At 49.0% G+C, this 21,255-nt stretch overlaps 2 protein-coding genes across 2 annotated transcripts in view; one reads left to right on the top strand and one right to left on the bottom strand.

The window, feature by feature from the left end:
* UBXN7 (UBX domain protein 7) overlaps window positions 1–21,255 on the bottom strand; it is a 157,569-nt gene that overhangs the window by 16,413 nt on the left and 119,901 nt on the right. The window lies entirely within an intron of this gene.
* On the top strand, window positions 1,974–21,214 carry NEU4 (neuraminidase 4). Its single transcript, XM_074963191.1, has 4 exons — window positions 1,974–2,040; window positions 17,018–17,220; window positions 18,772–19,027; window positions 20,127–21,214. Exons 2-4 carry the CDS (start codon window positions 17,020–17,022, stop codon window positions 21,212–21,214), a joined length of 1,545 nt encoding a protein of 514 aa, XP_074819292.1. The 5' UTR covers window positions 1,974–2,040; window positions 17,018–17,019.

Below are 21,255 nucleotides of genomic sequence, written 5' to 3'. Positions count from 1 at the left end.
GGTACCCCAGTTCCAGGATGCACCCTGGGGGGAACCCGTCACAAGGTCCATCAATGGCTATTGATGCAATCCCATGCTCTGGATATCCCTGAACTTCTGACTGCCAGATGGCGGGGCTAGATGAAAAGGAATGGATCACTTGATACTTTCTCTGATATGTTCATTCCCTCTGAAGCATCTGACCCTAGTCATTGTGGGAAGACAGGAGAGTGGGCTAGATGAACCATTGGTCTGACCCACCATGGCAGTTCTTATGTTAACATGTAGCACTGCTCTTGGTAAATTCCATAAAACTGTTACTATGCACTGCAATTGGCTTCCTGAGCCTTGCTACTGGTATGTCCCCCATGCTGCACCTGCTGTTCACTTCCTCTCTCGGAGTGGCACTTTCCACTTGTTGGTACTAAATCTCCTGTCCTAACTGGCTGTAGCCCCTACTGCTCTAATCATCCCCATTTAACCAAAGACACCTCTGGCATCAGACAGCCATGTAGACTGCTGAGAGAGGCTTGTTTTTCAGAGAAGTCTTTGGAGAACCTGGAGGAGTCGTAGATGGGGTAATAGGTAGCAGCACTACTTGAATGCTGATAGATGCTGCACCTCCATGAATTAGACAATGCCATGGAGCACAGATCAGTCTGGAACTCCTGCCCTGCTACCACTCTAGCACCTTTCACTTCAAATTTCTGGCTTTGACATATCACACTGCATTTGGGTTACTGCTTTAGGAACAGGTCTCATAAGCAGAAAGATGGGGCCATGGTGCAAGTGAGTTATCCATGCAGCCTTCTTGGAAACCAGTGCGCGTAGGGGCACAATCCATATAAATGTGGTACATGAGCAACTTTTTACATAATAACTATATAACTCAGCACCATGACAGTTCTTGCAATGCTATGGTGGATTGGTATCCCAAACTGATATCCTGAATCCCAGCTAATCCTGAACTGCTATTTAGCTTTTCTCCAGCCACAAAGGTATTCAGAAATGCATGCTTTTAAATCAAAGGTTGGGTGGATTTCAGTGCTTACGAGTCAGAGGCTAAGAGCACCAGATGGAGCCAGACATAATGGAGGCAGGCACTGTGCAAGCTTCCACACACAGCTTTGTTAACGAGCCTTTATCCCTGTCCGGAAACACCCCCATCATGTTCATTTTTCTATTGATAGATCCTTGAGCTGTCCCTCTGATCCCTTTCCCCTAGTTATTCCAGGCCTTGGCCCCTCAAACAGATGCTTGATCCAAATTGTGTGATGGACTTATAATGGGCACAAATGGGAACTAGGAGACAATTTATCTTGCTTTACACCAAACTGTTTCCTAAGGAAACTCAAATCTGTGGGTCTGATTCTCATTTCATACCAGTGTAAATCAGGAGTAGCGCCTCTGAGGTCAGTGGAGGGACACAGTTGTAAAGCCAGTGTGAACGTAGAATCGGACCCTGTGTCTCCAGACATGTAAGGCACCAGGTGTCTTGCCCCCACATTTTTATAACATGTTGAGTGATAGTTTTTGCCTGTGGATATCTCACAGGGAAGCCCAGAGCTTTGTGGTAGGGAGGCATTATTCATTAGGCATTATGCATGTCCCTGAGAATCTCCTCCGTTCCCAGGCCCTCCCTAATAAATAAGCTGCAAATGGATGACCGTGGGGACCTGAACATGGGTCACTGCTGATCACTATTTCACTGCTCTCTGACAATGAGGCCTTTGTTGGTCTCATTTTGCTGTTTGAGCCAAGCGTTGCTGTCTCAGGGGTTTTTTCCTGATCACTGAAGATCTCTGCTGTCAGCAAGCCATGTGAGTGAGCCACAGGGGGCCAGGCAGGGGAGAGGGAGGCTGGAGTGATGGGTCTAAAGAGAGAACACAATGGATGAAATGCATCCTAGAAAAACCAGGAGATCGGAAGACTTGCTATGATGATAACATTTAAACCAGTTCACAACCAGCACTCAGGAGAACAAGGCTGGAAGTGTGCTCTGATCTGTCAGTTCTAGCTTTGGGGAGGAACGAGAACACGCCAAACTGAGAGGGGGATTAGGTGAGTTACTTCATTTTTCCAGGTTCCACTACTCCTTTAGTGAGCGCCTGATAGATTGGTTCTAAGCACTAGATGAAACGTGTTTCCCTGGCTGTTGCAGCTCCCTGTTGCAGGGAAACTGCTGGTCAAAGACATATTTCCTCAGTAGCAGATTCTACTAGCAAACCACTAATTTCCACCTTTAGCTTTCCATTCCATAGGTCACAACAGGACATTTCCTGCCTGCTATCACTAGTTCCCTTCCTACAGGAGCCCCAGGTCAGAGCACTCTGAATCAGTTCACGTATGGGCATTATCTAGTATTTTTTTTCCTGGTTAACTGAAATGTATAATTAATGCAATGAGATAGCCAGTAGTCAAAGCAGAAACAGATACAGTTAAAGGAGAGTAAACAAAGAAAAAAACCTAAGTCTCCTGTGACCATCTAAACAGTCCAATATACTGAATGCAGAGAGAATGAGCCAGATGCTCACCAGATGTAAGTCACTTATAGCTCCATTGACATCAGTGACTTACAATAAGGAGTAGAGTATAGAACACTTAATCAAGAATCCCTGTCAGTATTTCCCTTCATCTCTGTAGTGCCTCCTCCTGTGGGAAGTCTGCACCAAAAAATTAAACATTCTGTGCACAATATTTTAAAATTCTGCATATTTTATTTGCCAAATTAACGCAAAATAATCACACCGTTTTCAATACTTTTGGTAATTTATTTCAAAATACCTGTCAGTAAGTTTCAGAGTAACAGCCGTGTTAGTCTGTATTTGCAAAAAGAAAAGGAGGACTTGTGGCACCTTAGAGACTAACCAATTTATTTGAGCATGAGCTTTCGTGAGCTACAGATGCATCCGACGAATTGAGCTGTAGCTCACGAAAGCTCATGCTCAAATAAATTGGTTAGTCTCTAAGGTGCCACAAGTCCTCCTTTTCTTTTTGTCAGTAAGTGTGTCTGTAACAATACAGACAAAAAGTCAGGAAATGGTTTTTGATAAATAGATTCCTTACTAGGCATATTAGCAGATGGCTCCTCAGTGAGCAAGAGGGACAGAGTCTTCTATGCACACCCAGCCCTGCTCCAATCAAGGTGTGGGACAGGCAGGCTCAGCCTGGCAGGAGCCAAATGTGAGGGGGGGCTTAGTGTGGGGGAGGTACAGGTCTGGGGTGAGAGGGTTCTGTGTGGGACACTCTGGGAGTGAGTGGCTTGGTGGGGGGTCTGGGTATGTGGTGGATGTGGATGCACAGGGATTTGTTGAGGCATTCTGAGTGCAGGGAGAATGGGACTCTGTGGGGGTTCAGGTGAAGGTGGTTGGGGCTCAGTGGGGGGGCAGGGTCTGTGTGGAGGGATGAGGCTCAGCAGGGGGGTCTGGGTGTCTGAGCGGGGAGTCTGGGTGCTGGGGAGTTGGGCTTGGAGGGGTGGGGGTCTGGGTGCAGCTGGTTGGGAATCAGTGGGGTGGGGGTCCAGGTGCAAGGGAGTTGGGGCTCAGTGGGGGGGGGGGTTGAGTGCAGGGGGCTCAGCAGGGGGGTGGTCTGGGTGCAAAAGTGGGGGTCTGGATGCAAGAGGGTGGGGCTTGGTGGGGGAGTCTGGGTGAGGAGGAGGGTCTGGATGCACAAGGGTTGGGTGGACGGGGAGGCAGCTCCCTGTACAGTGACCTCTCCCCCCACGGCTAGGGAGGGATGGCGGCAGGAAATGGGGTGTGTGTGTGTAGCTTTCTACAGCCAGGGGAGGTTCTCAGAGGTGGTTCTGACCCAGCCCCCACCATGGGAGCAGCCCGTGCAGGGGAAGAGGAAGTCCTGTCTCCCCCCACCAGCCCAACTGGGACAAGCAGCTGGAGCCTGGCACACGGTAGGAGCCCCTGGTTGGGGTGGCCCCAGTCCTGACCCTCCCCGTCTCTAGGTACACCATGATAGTGAGTGAGAGGAACAGAGAGAGTGCAGCCCCACCTCCCAAGGCAGTGATTTATGTCTCCCCTGGCTGCTCCCGATGCCCAAACCAGACACGTACCCCCCACACACATACTGACCCTGCCCCAGAGGGGCAAGTGAATTAATTTTTCTGCAAGAAAAGAGTAAAATCTGCAGGGGACATTAATTCTGCACTTGCATTGTGGCACAGAATTACCCCAGGAGTAAGTGCCCCAAATGAAACACGTTTGTGAACAAAATGTAGCTTGGTGTAAGAGAGGGATGGGATCTCTGTCATGGAGCAATAAGGGCTAGAGCCAAAAATGGAATTTAAATAACTAGCTGATGTAGTTCATGTTTGGCAGACCCAAAGAAATCCCAGACAGGAATTTACTATGTGCTTTTGAATTGCACCGTGTCTGTCTTGCTGATCTGTTTGGGAGCATACTTTGTACATCCACATTTCATATTAAATCGGGGAGAAACGTGGGACACAAAATCACCGACCTTTATTGCTTTGGATGCCTTCTTTACTCCAGGAGCAAAACACCATTTGTAGGTTCGGGTTGAGGATGGTGTTTTTATCCCAAGCCTTTCTAAAAGCCAGAGGCAAAGACCATTGTCTTAAATAGGCCTTAGATCATACTGAGTTACAAATAACATTTAGATCCTGGAGTGAAGAGGACATCAAAAGCCAGATTTATCATAGTAACTTTTCCTGCCCTTTCTTCCAAAGACCGAAATGGAGCTCTTGCTGGCAGCTTTTCTAAGTTGATTCTAGACATTCCCTCCAATACCAGACTAAAAGAAATGCAATAAAAGTCAGAGATTCCACACCCCACCCTGGGAATGCTATCGTGTGCCTTTCTCTCTAGTTTGGAACTAGATATGGTGACTGGGCAACTTTAGATCACATGCGCTGCAGTTTTCTGACAGGCCTGACTTTTCAGTGAGCCACTTTCAAAGATCATCGGAAATCATTGTGATGAGCCACTGGAAGCGTGTTAGTTTTTGCTTTGGAAGTGTTTTTTTTTCCTCCAGGTCCTATTGTAACAGAGTATGTTCTCTGGGTATGTTCTCCGGTGGACTGGGTGGAGGAAATCAATTTTTGATTCAATGAACATGTAGGCAGTTCAGCACTGTGCTGTGGGAGGCGCAGAGAGCATGACAAGGCACTGACAATGTCCTGGCCATCCGCTGCAGAGAAGGAAGTCCCTAGCTGTAACAACCCTTTGTGCCACTGGAATCTAGTTTCCACAGCTGAGAGAGTGGGACTGCCCCTGTGCAACGGCTTTCTCATTTAAAAGTTTCCCACACAGGTTTTCTTGCAAATCTCATCCTATTAACAGCATCTTATCAAAGCTCATCATCATCATATCATCAATCCAAGTCCTGCGGCGATGGGGGTGTGGCAAAGCGACAGGTGGAGATGACCACTGGCAGTCATAGCCACAATCCTGCATGTAGGCATCCTTGGGACGAGTGGCTGTTCAGCTCCATCCCTGGGGCAGTGGAGAAGTTCAGCAGCATCCTAGGCAACTGAGCAACCCTTTTTAGGATAGCACTGTTCTCCCTTTTTAAGGGAAGAGGCTAGAAAAGGTGCCCTATACATTGCCTGCCCCATAACATCTGGCCAGACTACCACGGCTGTCCAGCAGTCATCCTACAGCAGTTGAAAAACAATAAAGAAGAAACAACTCATTCTAGGAGCATGGAATGTCCACACCCTTATGGACGAAGGTGATGCATGAAGGCCTGAGAGAAGAACAGCTCTTGTCTCCAGAGAACTCGCCTGCTACAATATTGATATTGCAGCACTGAGTGAGACTAGATTGGCTGGAGGTGGTTCCATCAGTGAGCTAGGAGGCGATTACACTTTCTTCTGGAAAGGAAAAGTAGAGGATGAAGACAGGATCCATGGAGCTGGATTTGCAGTAAGAACATCTTTCCTGAAACAACTTCCTGATTTCCCTGTTGGCCTGAATGAACAGCTCATGAAATTTTGATTCCCCCTGAATCCTTTATGCATGTTACTGTCATCAGTGCCTATGCGCCTACACTGACCAGCACAGAGGAAAGCAAGGAGCAGTTCTTCTCTGACCTGGACTCCGTCCTCAGATCAACCCCTGCATACAAGCAGCTCATCCTGCTGGGAGACTTCAATGCTAAGGTTGGTAGAGACAGCAGTGGCTGGAGAGGTGTGAGAGGATGACATGGAATGGGAAAGATGAACAGCAATAGACTCCTCCTCTTGGGTAAATGTGCAGAACACAGACTGCTCATCACTAACAGCACCTTTAGGCAAAATGATAAACATAAAATGACATGGATGCGCCCGCAGTCCAAACAATGGCATCTGATCATCTATGTTGTCACCTGCCAATGAGACATCTGCAATGTCAGAATTACCAGAGCTGTGCGTGACACAGGATGCTGGACATACCACAGATAGGTAAGAGCAGTGCTCAACCTGTATATAGTCCCTTCACAGCGCAAGCGCCCCAAGCTCAACAGAACAGCCTTCAACAGAGTAAAGCTCAAGCACATCGACTATCAGGTGCAGTTTCAGCAGTTACTTGATGACAAAATTTTTTCATGCCCACCAATCACCGGCAACCCAAAAGAAAAATGGAACCTATTGAAAGATGTGATTTTTGACACAGATAAATCAGTGCTGGGGCCAAAGAAAAGGGTACTCCAGGTTCAATGACAACAATGAGGACATTTTCAAACTCCTAAGTGACAAGCAAAAAGCATTTGTTGAATGGCAAAATGATCTCATTTCCATCTCAAAGAAAGATAGGTTTAAGTACTACAGAGAGAGGCCCTGTCTGAACGGAGGAGAATGCCGGGTAAGTGGTGAGAGAGGAAAGCTGCAGAAGTTCAGTATTACGCAGATACAAACAATACAAAGATGTTCTTTGACTCTCTCAAAGCAGTCTACGGACCATCTAAATCTGGCACAGCTTCCCTGAAGTCAGCAGATGGCTTAACCCTCATCAAAGACAAGGAGGTTTCAGAGTAGCAGCTGTGTTAGTCTGTATCCACAAAAAGAAAAGGAGGACTTAGAGACTAACAAATTTATTTGAGCATAAGCTTTCGTGAGCTACAGCTCACTTCATCAGATGCATGCAGTGGAAAATACAGTGGGGAGATTTATACACACAGAGAACATGAAACAATGGGTGTTACCATACACACTGTGTGGTAAACCCAGGACAAACAGTTACAAAAGGGAGGTAGTAATTAGTCCCAGGGGTTTAAAAGGCCCCTCCCTATCCACTGAGGAGAGAGAGCCACAGGGCAATAAGGTTCAGCTGGAAAAGGAGTTGCTAGGGAGCCAATTAGGTTCAGCTGACTCCAACTACTTGGGACCTTTTTAAACCCTCCCCTGGGTGGTGGGAGGGGGAGAGCGAAGGAGTGAGAGGAGCAGGGAAGCTGCCAGTAGGCTGTTTGCAGCAAGACACCAAACCTTCCCAGTGGGGAGGCTGCGCTCGCTTGCTCCCCAGGAGGGAAGGAAAATAAGCACAAGGGACTGACTGAGAAGAGGAGTAGCAGGACCCTGTTCCACCTATAAGGATTCACCTTGCCCCAAACCTGAGTTTCCAAGGCTAAAAAGGACTGAGCCTACTGAGGCGAACAAGGTATTTTGCCACACGTGGTGTCAGAAGTGGGGTGTGGTGAGTGAGTAGGCTCTGTGGCAAGCCATCTCAGGGCAGGGTAAATCACAAAAAAAAAAAAAAATGGAGGATGTAGTGAAGGCATTGTTACAGGCCACTGCGGCCCAACAAGAGGCTACCAGGGTGCAGATGCTTGCCCAGCAAGAGTCAGTACGCGTCCAACAGGAGACAAATCAATTACTGATGAACCAGGCGGCCCAAGATCGAGCCACCCTGAATGAAGTAGTGAACCAGTTAAAAGCCCTGACGACGCTGACGCACGGGCCCCAGGGGATCCGGCCGCTGCGGGCAAGCAACTATTTACAGAAGATGACTACGGCCGATGATATAGAGGCATATCTCCTCGCCTTCGAGAGGACGGCACTGCGGGAGGCCTGGCCTCAAGACTAGTGGGCAGGTATCCTGGCTCCATTTCTGTGTGGGCAGCCCCAGACGGCCTATTTCAACATGACCTCAGAGACAGCTATGGATTACCCCCAGCTGAAGGCAGAAATCCTGGCAAGATCAGTTGTGATGTCAGCCATACGGGCCCAGCGCTTCCATGAGTGGAAATACTGGGACAGCAAACCGCCAAGGTCCCAGCTATTTGATTTAATCAACCTCGCCCGGAAGTGGCTCTGCCCCGAGACCCATGGGCCGGAGAAGATAGTGGAAATCCTCATGTTGGACAGGTACATGAGGGGGTTGCCGCCAGACATACGGGGGTGGGTCCGCCAAAACGATCCCTCCTCCTATGATGAACTGGTTGCCCTTGTAGAGAAACACCTAGCAGCCCAAGAACTTTTGTGGATCACCGAGGAAGGAAGGCTCCAGCATCGGAGACAAGTCTCTGCGCCGAGGCCCCGGTTTGCCCTAATACCAGGCCGGACTGTGGAGGGGAGGAAGGAGGCCGAAGAGCAGCCAGAGGTCCCCGAGAGACTTGAGGCTGGGGGGAGAAAGGCTCAGGGGATAAAGCCCAGTAGCCTGAAAAATCAGGGGCTGCCCCGAGCAGGGTACCAATGTTATGCATGTGGCAAATTGGGGCATATCGCTGCCCAATGCCCAAATCTAGAAGAGCCCATGCAATGCGAACTGGGAGATATAGGGGGACCATGTGATCTAATAAGTCTAGTAGGGATTGCGATGGTCCCTCATAGATACATTAGACCCGTTAAGATGAATGGTATAGAGACCACTGTGTTAGTAGACTCGGGAAGTGCAATCACGCTGGTCTCGGGAAAGCTGGTCGGGGAGGACCAACTATCCCGGGCCAAATGCTCAGGAATATCATGTGTGCATGGGGATGTCAGTTACTACCTGACCATCCCCGTAAAAATAGAAGTTCTCGGAAACCCCACTAAGGTGACGGTGGGAGTAGTTCCGAAACTCCCCTACCCAGTCCTTATCGGACGAGACTTCCCGGGGTTTGATAGCCTATTCCCTGGGGAGAAGGTAGAAGAAAATAATGACCCCGGGACACAGGGGGTGGCCCAGATAAATAACCCCCACCCGGCCTTCCACGAATTTGGCCAGGATTTGTTCTCCTCACCAGGAAAGCCCCGGAAGACTTGGAGGGAATGGAGGGCGGACAAAAGGAGGGGAATGAGGATCTTGACCCAATACCAGAAATCTACACTTGTAGGGGAAAGAGGTGGCTCAACAGACAGCGGGGTGGGGCAGGAGATCAATGACCCAATAGCCGGACCTTGTTCCCCAGGGGTTTTCCCCAAGGGGGAGACAGAGGTAGATCCCCCTGAGTTTGGACAAATGGGGACCTAACTCGGGAATTTTGGTCAGGATCAGGCCAATGATCCAATATACAGCAATATTCGTAAAGAAGTAGTCGAGGTAAATGGGGTCCCCGTGGAGGGGAGAGTCAAGGGCCCAGGGCCATATTATGTGATTAAGGGTGATCTGCTATACAGAGTAGTCCAGGTCCAAGAGCAAGTTGTAGAACAACTCTTGGTCCCACAGAAGCATCAGAGGGGCATGATAGATCTGGCCCACAGCCATCTGTTTGAGGGCCATCTAGGGGTAGATAAGACCCTTGATCGGATTCTGCAGAGGTTTTTTTGGCCCGGCATTTATGCGGCTGTCTGGCGATATTGTACCTCCTGTCCAGAATGTCAGTTACATGGGCCCCGACCACACCTAAGGGCCCCTTTGGTCCCTCTACCAATTATTGAAATCCCATTTGAGCGAATAGCTATGGATCTAGTAGGGCCACTGGAGAAGTCAGCCCGGGGTCATCAGTACATTCTGGTTGTGCTAGATTATGCCACCCGATATCCCGAGGCCATACCCCTACGGAACACCATGTCCAAGACCATAGTCAAAGAATTAGTCTGGATTTTTTCCAGAGTAGGGATACCTAAAGAGATCCTGACGGACCAAGGGACCCCCTTTGTGTCTAAGTTAATGAAGGACCTATGTGCAGTGCTCCATATATGGACCCTCAGGACGTCAGTCTATCATCCCCAGACTGATGGTCTTGTCCAACGCGTCAATAGAACATTGAAGAACATGCTACGGAAAGTGGTTAGTCACGACGGGAAAGACTGGGATGCCCTGCTGCCTTACTTGCCGTTTCCTGTATGGGAGGTTCCTCAAGCTTCCACTGGATTCTCCCCATTCGAGCTGTTATATGGTCGCCACCCCAGGGGCATATTGGACATGGCCAAAGAGGGCTGGGAAGAACAGCTGAACACCAGGAGAAACATCATTGAACATGTATTGCAAATGAAAGACAGGATAGCCCAAGTCACCCCCCGTTGTGCATGAACACCTGGAGAAGGCCCAAGGGGCCCAACGGACATACTACAATCGCCAAGCAACGACCCAGAAGTTCCAGGTGGGAGACCGGGTAATGGTGCTCATACCCACGGCAGAGAGCAAGCTCCTGGCCAGGTGGCAGGGGCCATATGAGATAATAGAAGCCATAGGAGAAGTCGACTATAAGGTCCAACAGCCGGGTCGCCGGAAGCTGGAGCAGATTTTCTATATAAACCTGCTGAAACCATGGCAGGATAGAGAAGTGCATGTGGTTGCACTAGGGGCACCATCCCCTAAAAGCAACCAGCCTGACCAAGTGGGAATATCCCCGGAGCTGACTCCGGAGCAACGATCTGAAGTGATCAGCCTGATTAAACGCAACCAGGATGTGTTCTCAGAAAAGCCAGGCAGGACTACTGAGGTTCACCATCACATCCTCACAGGGCCTGGAGTGAAGGTGAACGTCAAGCCATACCAGATCCCGGAGGCCAAAAGAGAGGAGATCAGGACATAGGTCAGGAAAATGCTGGCCTTAGGAGTCATTGAAGAATCTCATAGACAATGGTCAAGTCCAGTGGTTTCAGTGCCTAAGCCGGATGGCAGCGTGAGGTTCTGCAACGACGTCCAAAAGTCTCTCGTTGGAGTGTGTTTTTGAAGTTTTTTTGTTGAAGAATTGCCACTTTTAGGTCTGTAATCGAGTGACCAAAGAGATTGAAGTGTTCTCCGACTGGTTTTTGAATGTTATAATTCTTGACGTCTGATTTGTGTCCATTTATTCTTTTACTTAGAGACTGTCCAGTTTGGCCAATGTACATGGCAGAGGGGCATTGCTGGCACATGATGGCATATCTCACATTGGTAGATGCACAGGTGAACGAGCCTCTGATAGTGTGGCTGATGTGATTAGGCCCTATGATGGTGTCCCCTGAATAGATGCCACCACCTCCCTAGGTAACCCATTCCATTCCTTCACCACCCTCCTAGTGAAATAGTTTTTTGTAATATCCAACCTAGACCACCCCTACTGCAACTTGAGACCATTGCTCTTTGTTCTGCCATCTGCCACCACTGAGAACAGCTGAGCTCCAACCTCTTTGGAACCCCCCCTTCAGGTAGTTGAAGGCTGCAACCAAATCCCGCCTCACTCTTCTCTTCTACAGACTAAATAACCTCTGTTCTCTCAGTCTCTCCTCATACGTCATGTGCCCCAGACCCCTAATTAATTTTGTTCCCTCTGCTGGACTCTCTCCAATTTGTCCACATCCTTTCTGTAGTGGGGGGCCCAAAACTGAATGCAGTACTCCAGATGTGGCCTCACCAGTGCCGAATAGAGGGGAATAATCACTTCCCTCAATCTGCTGGCAATGCTCTTATTCATGCAGCCCAATATGCCATTAGTCTTCTTGGCAACAAGAGCACACTGTTGACTCATATCAAGCTTCTCATCCACTGTAATCCCCAGGCCCTTTTCTGCAGAACTGCCTCTTAGTCAGTTGGTCCCTAGCCTGTAGCAGTGCTTGGGATTCATTTGTTCTAAGTGCAGGACTCTGCACTTGTCCTTAGAATCATAGAATATCAGGGTTGGAAGGGACCTCAGGAGGTCATTTAGTCCAACCCCCTGCTCAAAGCAGGACCAATCCCCAACTAAATCATCCCAGCCAGGGCTTTGTCAAGCCTGACCTTAAAAACTTCTAAGGAAGGAGATTCTACCACCTCCCTAGGTAACGCATTCCAGTGTTTCACCACCCTCCTAGTGAAAAAGTTTTTCCTAATATCCAACCTAAACCTCCCCCACTGCAACTTGAGACCATTACTCCTTGTTCTGTCATCAGCTACCACTGAGAATAGTCTAGAACCATCCTCTTTGGAACCACCTCTCAGGTAGTTGAAAGCAGCTATCAAATCCCCCCTCATTCTTCTCTTCTGCAGACTAAACAATCCCAGTTCCCTCAGCCTCTCCTCATAAGTCATGTGTTCCAGACCCCTAATCATTTTTGTTGCCCTCCGCTGGACTCTCTCCAATTTATCCACATCCTTCTTGTAGTGTGGGGCCCAAAACTGGACACAGTACTCCAGATGAGGCCTCACCAATGTCGAATAGAGGGGAACGATCACGTCCCTCGATCTGCTCGCTATGCCCCTACTTATACATCCCAAAATGCCATTGGCCTTCTTGGCAACAAGGGCACACTGCTGACTCATATCCAGCTTCTCGTCCACTGTAACCCCTAGGTCCTTTTCCGCAGAACTGCTGCCTAGCCATTTGGTCCCTAGTCTGTAGCTGTGCATTGGGTTCTTCCGTCCTAAGTGCAGGACCCTGCACTTATCCTTATTGAACCTCATCAGGTTTCTTTTGGCCCAATCCTCCAATTTGTCTAGGTCCCTCTGTATCCTATCTCTGCCCTCCAACGTATCTACCACTCCTCCCAGTTTAGTGTCATCCGCAAATTTGCTGAGAGTGCAATCCACACCATCCTCCAGATCATTTATGAAGATATTGAACAAAACCGGTCCCAGGACTGACCCCTGGGGCACTCCACTTGACACCGGTTGCCAACTAGACATGGAGCCATTGATCACTACCCGTTGAGCCCGACAATCTAGCCAACTTTCTACCCACCTTATAGTGCATTCATCCAGCCCATACTTCTTTAACTTGCTGACAAGAATACTGTGGGAGACCGTGTGAAAAGCTTTGCTAAAGTCAAGAAACAATATATCCACTGCTTTCCCTTCATCCACAGAATCAGTAATCTCATCATAGAAGGCGATTAGATTAGTCAGGCATGACCTTCCCTTGGTGAATCCATGCTGACTGTTCCTGATCACTTTACTCTCGTGTAAGTGTTTCAGGATTGATTAGATGAACTTCATCAGATTTCTTTTGGCCCAATCCTCCAATTTGTCTAGGTCACTCTGGACCCTATCCCTATCCTCCAGTGTATCTACCTCTTCCCCCATCTTAGTGTCATCTATGAACTTGCTGAGGGTGCAATCCATCCCATCATCCAGATCAGTAATGAAGATGTTGAACAAAACTGGTCCCAGAACCGACCCCTGGGGCACTCCTCTTGATACCGGCTGCCAACTAGCCATTGAGCCGTTGATCACTACCTGTTGAGCCCGACAATCTAGCCAGCTTTCTATCCACCTTATAGTCCATTTATCCAATCCTTACTTTAACTTGTTGGCAAGAATACTGTGGGAGACCGTATCAAAAGCTTTGCTAAAGTCAAGGTATATCACATCCACCACTTTCCCCATATCCACAGAGCCAGTTATCTCATCATAGAAGGCAATCAGGTTGGTCAGGCATGACTTGCCCTTGACAAATCCATATGCATGGCCATAGATGAGAATTGCATCATCATTGTCATCATCACCAGCAATGGACTACCAATGTGTTTTTTTGGGTGGTCAAAGAACATACTCTGGGAAAGTACCTCTTTTTCTGTTCCCAATGTGTTATAGAGAGTGCACCACCTTTAAACATGAACCAAAAGATGATTCATCTGAAGGATAGCTTTGTTTACATGTGTCAAAGATATGCAGCTAATCCTTGGAGTCAACCCAGTTCAGCCATGTCAATATCTCTCAGAACTGATATTTAATGTATTTGACAGAGGGTAGTTCTGAAGGATTTATTACCTTGTGAAGAATACACACATCCACACAGAATCTGTTCACAAGTTTGTATTTGTGCTGTTTAGCCCTTTAAATTATTTGCAGGTTCTCCAGATTATCAATATTTGTCTGCTGTTGCATGCTGCGGTTGGTTACGTACTGTGAACTAGAGCATAGAACCATAGGGTTAGAAGGGACCGCAAGGATCATCTAGTTTAACTCCCTGCCAAGATGCAGGATTTGTTGTTTCTAAACCATCCAAGACAGGTGGCTATCCAGTCTCCTTTTGAAAAACTCCAGTGAAGGAGCTTCCACAACCTCCCTAGGAGTCTGTTCCATTGTCCTACTGTTCTTACAGTTAGGAAGTTTTCCCTGACATTTAATCTAAATCGAATCATATTTAATCAGATCTACAATATAACTAAGGTGCCTAAGTCCAACAGTTAGCTGCCACTGACATTCTGAAAAACCCCAGCTCAGCTGCCAGCTAAGTTTTGCTCATGGGCATATGCAAAACCACCTGAGTCCTGCCTCTACCTCACAGCTAACATTTCATTGGGCATCACAGGACAGGAGTGGGCATATTCATGAGTTCCCAATGGCCAGGGAACTCACCTGGGAGGTGAAAGACCTAGATTCATTTTCCTGCTCTGCCTGACTTGGAGCAGGGACTTGATCACAAGTTTCCCAGGTGCATGGGAGGTGGGAATTGTGACAGACATGGCAACCTCCTGCCACATCCTTGGGAGACCTTCTTGAATTAAGTATCTTTGGGGTCCATTGTATTAAATGAAGGGTTTATGTATTATTGTGGGTTGGGATTGTATGTAACCTTTCGAGGTGGGAGACATCACAGACGTGAGACCTGGGGGCTCAAAGGACTATACTGAACTACGTGCCAGATAACTATGTCCTCTTGGAACAAAGTATGTTATGTGGTTTTCCTGGGGAATATCTAGGGGGAAATGAAGGCAGATTCCCTCTGGTTATGCACAAAGCCAGGCTTTTGAAGCTACAGAGTGGGCCTTTGTCTGCTGATCACCTGTTACCTGAGGCCAGGATCAAAGGCCCAAGCTGTATAAAGGAAAGACTAAACTATTCATGGTTGTTCTGATTTTGAATCGGAGACAGTCATGAACTTGTAACGACAGGGAAAACCCAGTTGTGGATTTTGAAGGACTGACACACACCAAAGACCGAAGTTGGAGTTGTGGGGTACTGGTGGTAAGGTTTTTAGCCTGCATGTAAGTTTTTGTTGTTTTTAATGTTTTCTCTGTAATGCTTTCACCATAAGAATAAAGGTGCTTGCTTATACTGGGATGTGTGGTAACTTATAGCTGCTGGCAATTACAGCTGTTCACAGCCTTCAGAGAGAAAGCAACGTGCAAACACTGGGCTGTTTAGGCCATCTGGCTTGCTCAGGATATCACAGGATAGGCAGGGAATTGTGCAACCTGGAAAAAACTCGGTCAGGAGGGGAGAGGTGCGGGTCTCTATGCAAGAGAGGTGAAGGCTGAGGAACCTAGTAGGTGTCCTTGGTGGACCATGGAGCCAGAATACAGATGCAGTTGCCCTAAACTGTGACAGGAATTTCTCCTGCTGAAGCTATTCCATTGTACTCCAGTGACTGAAGCACTCAGATGGGATGAGGGAAAGTCAGGCTCAAGTCCCGCTCCAGTGAATATCTACTCATATAAACTGAAATAGCTTCTCCAAGAGAGAGGCCCCTCCTGAATACCCCATAACCTGATCGTTAGGGCATGCATCAGGGAGGTGGGAGACCTGCACTGGAAACCGTGCTCCAAGTCAGTCAGAGCTGGGATTTGAATCTAGGTTTCAGGCAGCTGCCTAGAGGCCCAGATCAATGGGAGTTAGACACCTGAGAACCTTTGTGGATCTGGGCCTTAAGCCTTGCCCTTTTCCTCTGCATTTCACTCCTAGCTCCTTGCTCAGCATGCTGGTTTCTGATAATCCCTGTGTTAGCCACCAAGCTCACCCCATGCATTATATTGGGAGCCTGGTGGCCTACCTGGGGCCTGAGGAGTCCGCTGTGCAGCAGGGGAGCTAGGAACGAAGAGTAGCCATACTGAGCATTGCAACACCGCAGTGCCTTTGTGGTTCTAGCCCTGTCTTATGCTCAATAGCTTCAAGGTGTCCACACATGTGTTGTGCTACACTCCCAGCAGTCTCTGCACTGCATCACAAACCACACACTGATTTTGAATTTAACAGGGATTGGTCCAGGGGGTTGTGGCAGCTCTTTTAGTTCACTTGAAAACTTAATACAAATGATCTTTAAAAAAGAGATGTAAATTGTTCAGTGGAGACTATAGATAATGTTTTGACCCATGCATACACTACTGGAACCTCACACTCCCTGGGTTCCATATCGGGGCCTTGACTGTTCCAGGCTGGGCCAAATGAATAGAACACAAGGATGGCCAAGGTTCTTCCCTGGAGTTCCTGGCTGACATCAGCAAGGTCATTGTCTGGACGTGCCCTGTGGCCTTGACAAGCAGCTACACTGGATATGGCAGAAGGGTGGGACAAGACTTTGGCCTGCTAGGGGCTTATAAGACTAAGGGGTGACTCTGGTATGTTTAGTGTCTTTTAAATCTGTTCATTGTTTTTTACATGTTTTCTCTGTAATGCTTTTACCTGAAGAATAAACGTGCTTGCTTAGAAAGAGCTGTGTATGACTGCTGACAATAAACTGTTCACAGCCTTCGGAGAAACAGCAATGCACAGGTGCCAGTAGTTAGGCAGGTGGCTTGCTTGGGCTATTCCAGTCTAAGGCAGCCTTAAAACCTCTGGTCAGGAGGGAGTGGGACATGGGTCCCAACCCAGAGACCGGCGATGACTGGAGACCTGAGAGGGCACTGCTGAAGCGGACCACAGGAGTGTGTGTGTGGGGGGGGGGCGGGGAGGAATACAGACACAGGTAACTGGATCAGTATTTTCCCCTTTGTTATGCCTCATCTGTTGGGGGTTTATGTGTTTTCTGTCCCTGGCTGCAGCAGTGATGGGATCGCGCCATTTCCCAGCTCGCACTGTGCTGTTCGAGAGGGAGCCGAGTGGAGTGACTTACCGTGTCCCAGCTCTGCTCTACATCCCCTGCATGGCAAAGCTGTTGGCCTTTGCTGAGGAGAGGTTGAGCATTGATGATGCCCATGCCAACCTGCTGGTGCTGAGACGAGGAACCTTCTACAGGAACTACGTGGAGGTGAGGGGGAAAGCTGATGCTGTTAAATCAACTAATTAGGCAGCTGCCTGAAACAACAAAATAGTTAGGGCCAGATCTGCGGGGGTCCCCACGGCTGGCTCTGCATCACCCTTTCCCACCCCACTGGTGTGGGGCATGACAGGGGACCAATGGGGTGTGTGGCTGGGACAGACAACCCTGTGTAACATGATATAGCTTACAGCAGCCCTGAGGCTTTTCTCTGTGGGGCTTTAAAATGGGGAAGGAGGGATAAAGATGACATGACTTCATCTTGTTCCCACCCATGGGTCCTGCCTTGGGCATGATGTGACCCAAGGAGCAGGCCCAATATTCCTGTCTGTTGTGCAAGTTGCTGTGAGGTGTGCAGAACTCCCATTTTCATAAAGGCAGCAACCCCTCCAGCTCCAGCAGGGAGAGCAACTGAAAAGAGGATGGTGACTGGGCAGAGCTATGGAGTCAGCGTGGGACAATGGCTGAGGTGACCTGGTTTGTGAGGGAACAGACAAAGGCCACAGTTCAGGAGAAAAGATGGGTGAGAGTTATAGAATCATAGAATATCAGGGTTGGAAGGGACCTCAGGAGGTCATCTAGTCCAACCCCCTGCTCAAAGCAGAACCATTCCCCAATCAAATCATCCCAGCCAGAGCTTTGTCAAGCCTGATCTTGAAAACCTCTAAAGAAGGAGATTCCACCACCTCCCTAGGTAACACATTCCACCCTCCTAGTGAAAAAGTTTTTCCTAATATCCAACCTAAACCTCCCCCACTGCAACTTGAGACCATTACTCCTTGTTCTGTCATCTGCTACCACTGAGAACAGCCTAGACCCATCCTCTTTGGAACCCCCTTTCAGGTAGTTGAAAGCAGCTATCAAATCCCCCCTCATTCTTCTCTACCGTGGACTAAACAATCCCAGTTCCCTCAGCCTCTCCTCATAAGTCATGTGTTCCAGCCGCCTAATCATTTTTGTTGCCCTCCGCTGGACTCTTTCCAATTTTTCCACATCCTTCTTGTAGTGTGGGGCCCAAAACTGGACACAGTACTCCAGATGAGGCCTCACTAATGTCGAATAGAGGGGAACGATCACGTCCCTCGATCTGCTGGCAATGCCCCTACTTATACATCCCAAAATGCCATTGGTCTTCTTGGCAACAAGGGCACACTGTTGACTCATATCCAGCTTCTCGTCCACTGTAACCCCTAGATCCTTTTCTGCAGAACTGCTGCCTAGCCATTCGGTCCCTAGCCTGTAGCGGTGCATGGGATTCTTCCGTCCTAAGTGCAGGACTCTGCACTTGTCCTTGTTGAACCTCATCAGATTTCTTTTGGCCCAATCCTCTAATTTGTCTAGGGTCCTCTGTATCCTACACCTACCCTCCAGCGTATCTACCTCTCCTCCCAGTTTAGTGTCATCTGCAAACTTGCTGAGAGTGCAATCCACACTATCCTCCAGATCATTAGTGAAGATATTGAACAAAACCGGCCCAAGGACCAACCCTTGGGGCACTCAGTCAGTGAGAGCCTGTAACCCCATCTTGCCCTCTCCTGCTAGTGGGAAGACATGAGAGCACTCGAGACTGCGACCTTGAAGCACCATCGGTCCATGAACCCCTGTCCTGTCTATGATGAATTCACAGGCATCGTCTTCCTCTTCTTCACTGCTGTGCTGGGCAAGACTCCTGAGGCCTATCAGATCATCACAGGCCAGAACGTCGCCCGCCTGTGCTACGTGTCCAGTTCCGACCAGGGGCTGAGCTGGAGCAAGGTTACAGATCTGACACAGCAGGTCATTGGCAGGTCCATCACAGGTAAAGATCCCAAGAGGTAGGCAGGGGAGAACAAAGGGGTTCAGAGGGGGCTGGGACAAAGTGCTCTCTCCTGGCTTCCTAGGAAGCTGTGTGTGGGAGTCAGTGAGGAGGAAGCACACTTCCTTCAGCCTGGAGTTTTGCTTGCCCAGCGTTGGTAAATGGCCAGGCCCAAGGGAATAGGGACAGCAGGAAAGGAGCAGAACCACCAGGGTCAGGAGAGAAGGTGAGGAGGCGGAGCATGGGAGGGAGTCAGTATTTGCAAGAAGAAAAAAGAAAAGGAGTACTTGTGGCACCTTAGAGACTAACCAGTTTATTTGAGCATGAGCTTTCGTGAGCTACAGCTCACTTCATCGGATGCATAGCATATTGTGGAAACTGCAGAAGACATTATATACACACTCTGTGTGTATATAATGTCTTCTGCAGTTTCCACAATATGCTATGCATCCGATGAAGTGAGCTGTAGCTCACGAAAGCTCATGCTCAAATAAACTGGTTAGTCTCTAAGGTGCCACAAGTACTCCTTTTCTTTTTTCTTCTTGCAAATACAGACTAACACGGCTGTTACTCTGAAACCTGTCAGTATTTGCAAGGTTCTCTCTCTTTTGATCAGTTGTTGCCATGGTCAAGATATTTAGAGGAAAGAGGCTGATCAGCTGGGCTTGCGCCTCCCCTCAGTTGCTGCTGGGGAAGCCTTGCTCGCCTTAGGCTCTGTACTTCATGCTCGGTGGGCTGACATGACAACACAGGGCTCAATGACGTTCCTGGCTCTCAGCTCAGGTGTTAGTGAACAGCAGGGCTTCTCATAACTAGCACCATTGATGGCATCTTGGCAGAGAGGCTGAGGAGTGAATGAGGCTGAAGACAGAACTACCCTTTTCCCCGGAAAAGTGGTCTCTGGAGCTCAGGGTAGAGGCACAATGAAGGGGTGCATAAGGGATGCTCGTTCTTCCACATGCTGTGCTGGGGACATCAGACTCAAAGGCTCAGCCCCTGGTTCTGGCACTAAGTGCGCTTCTAAGGGAAAGACAGTTAGGGGGAGAAGATGGAGAGGGTAGAAGGGAAGGTTCCCCACATTGGTCTTTTCTTTTCTGCACAGATTGGGCCACTTTTGCTCTAGGCCCTGGCCATGGAATTCAGCTCAAGTCGGGACGACTGCTGGTTCCAGCCTACACTTACCACATCGACTGCAAGGAGTGCTTTGGGAAGCTCTGCAAGACAACCCCTCACTCCTTCACCTTCTACAGCGATGACCACGGCCAGAGATGGCGCTTCGGCGAGTTCATCCCCAACCTTCCCACCGTGGAATGTCAGATGGTGTCTGTGGATGAGGAGGATGGCAGCAATGTCCTCTACTGCAATGCCAGGAGCCCCTTGGGCTTCAGAGTGCAAGCGCTGAGCACAGATGATGGAGCAGTTTTCCACTTGGGGCAGCTTGTTCAGCGGCTTGTAGAGCCCCCTCATGGCTGTCACGGCAGTATCATTGGCTTCCCAGCCCCTCTCTTCTATGCCCCGAGCAGCCCCCATTCACAGTGGAGCACGCCTTGGTCTATCAATGGCCCAGACTGCCCACTGCTGTCTAGAAAAACCACTAGACACTGTTATCTCCCTCTCTGTGACATGGCTGTTGAAAACCCAGCAGCCATGTCTTTGGGCAGCCAGCTGCAGGGTCACCAACAGCCAGCAGGGTCAAAAGAGCCCTGTCCTTCCAGCAGCCATCACGAGATCCATGATTCCATGTCCTCAACTGTGTCATGTGGAGGTACGGGGCAGCCTGAACCAGGAGCTGCTTCCAAATCCATTGTCCTCTTCCAAACCCCAACATGGGTGCTCTATGCCCACCCAACAAGCTCCAGGTCTCGGGTCAACATGGGTGTCTATCTCAGTACATTCCCCAGTGATGCAGATAGCTGGACAGAGCCCTGGGTCATTTATGAAGGCCCCAGCGCCTACTCAGATCTGGCCTACATTGAACTGCCCTTCTCTGAGTTCTCAGCCACTGGGATCCCAGCCATAGCCTTTGCTTGCCTGTATGAAAATGGGACGAGGTCCCCCTACGAGCAGATCTCCTTCAGCTTGTTCACACTGTATGACGTGATTCAGAACATCCCCCTGAAAGGCACATCACCAGACCCGAAGCACCACTTGGATAAGAAAAAGAGGGGGAGGAGCTGTGTCACCTCCTAAAGCTCCAACTCCACAGCACTCAGGAGCTAAAAGTGTGGGAT

The sequence above is a fragment of the Natator depressus genome, chromosome 9 (genome assembly GCF_965152275.1).
Source record: "Natator depressus isolate rNatDep1 chromosome 9, rNatDep2.hap1, whole genome shotgun sequence".
In the NCBI taxonomy this organism is placed as follows: Eukaryota; Metazoa; Chordata; order Testudines; family Cheloniidae; genus Natator; species Natator depressus.
Note: the sequence above shows the minus strand (reverse complement) of the source record. Positions and strands in the feature narration are given on the sequence as shown.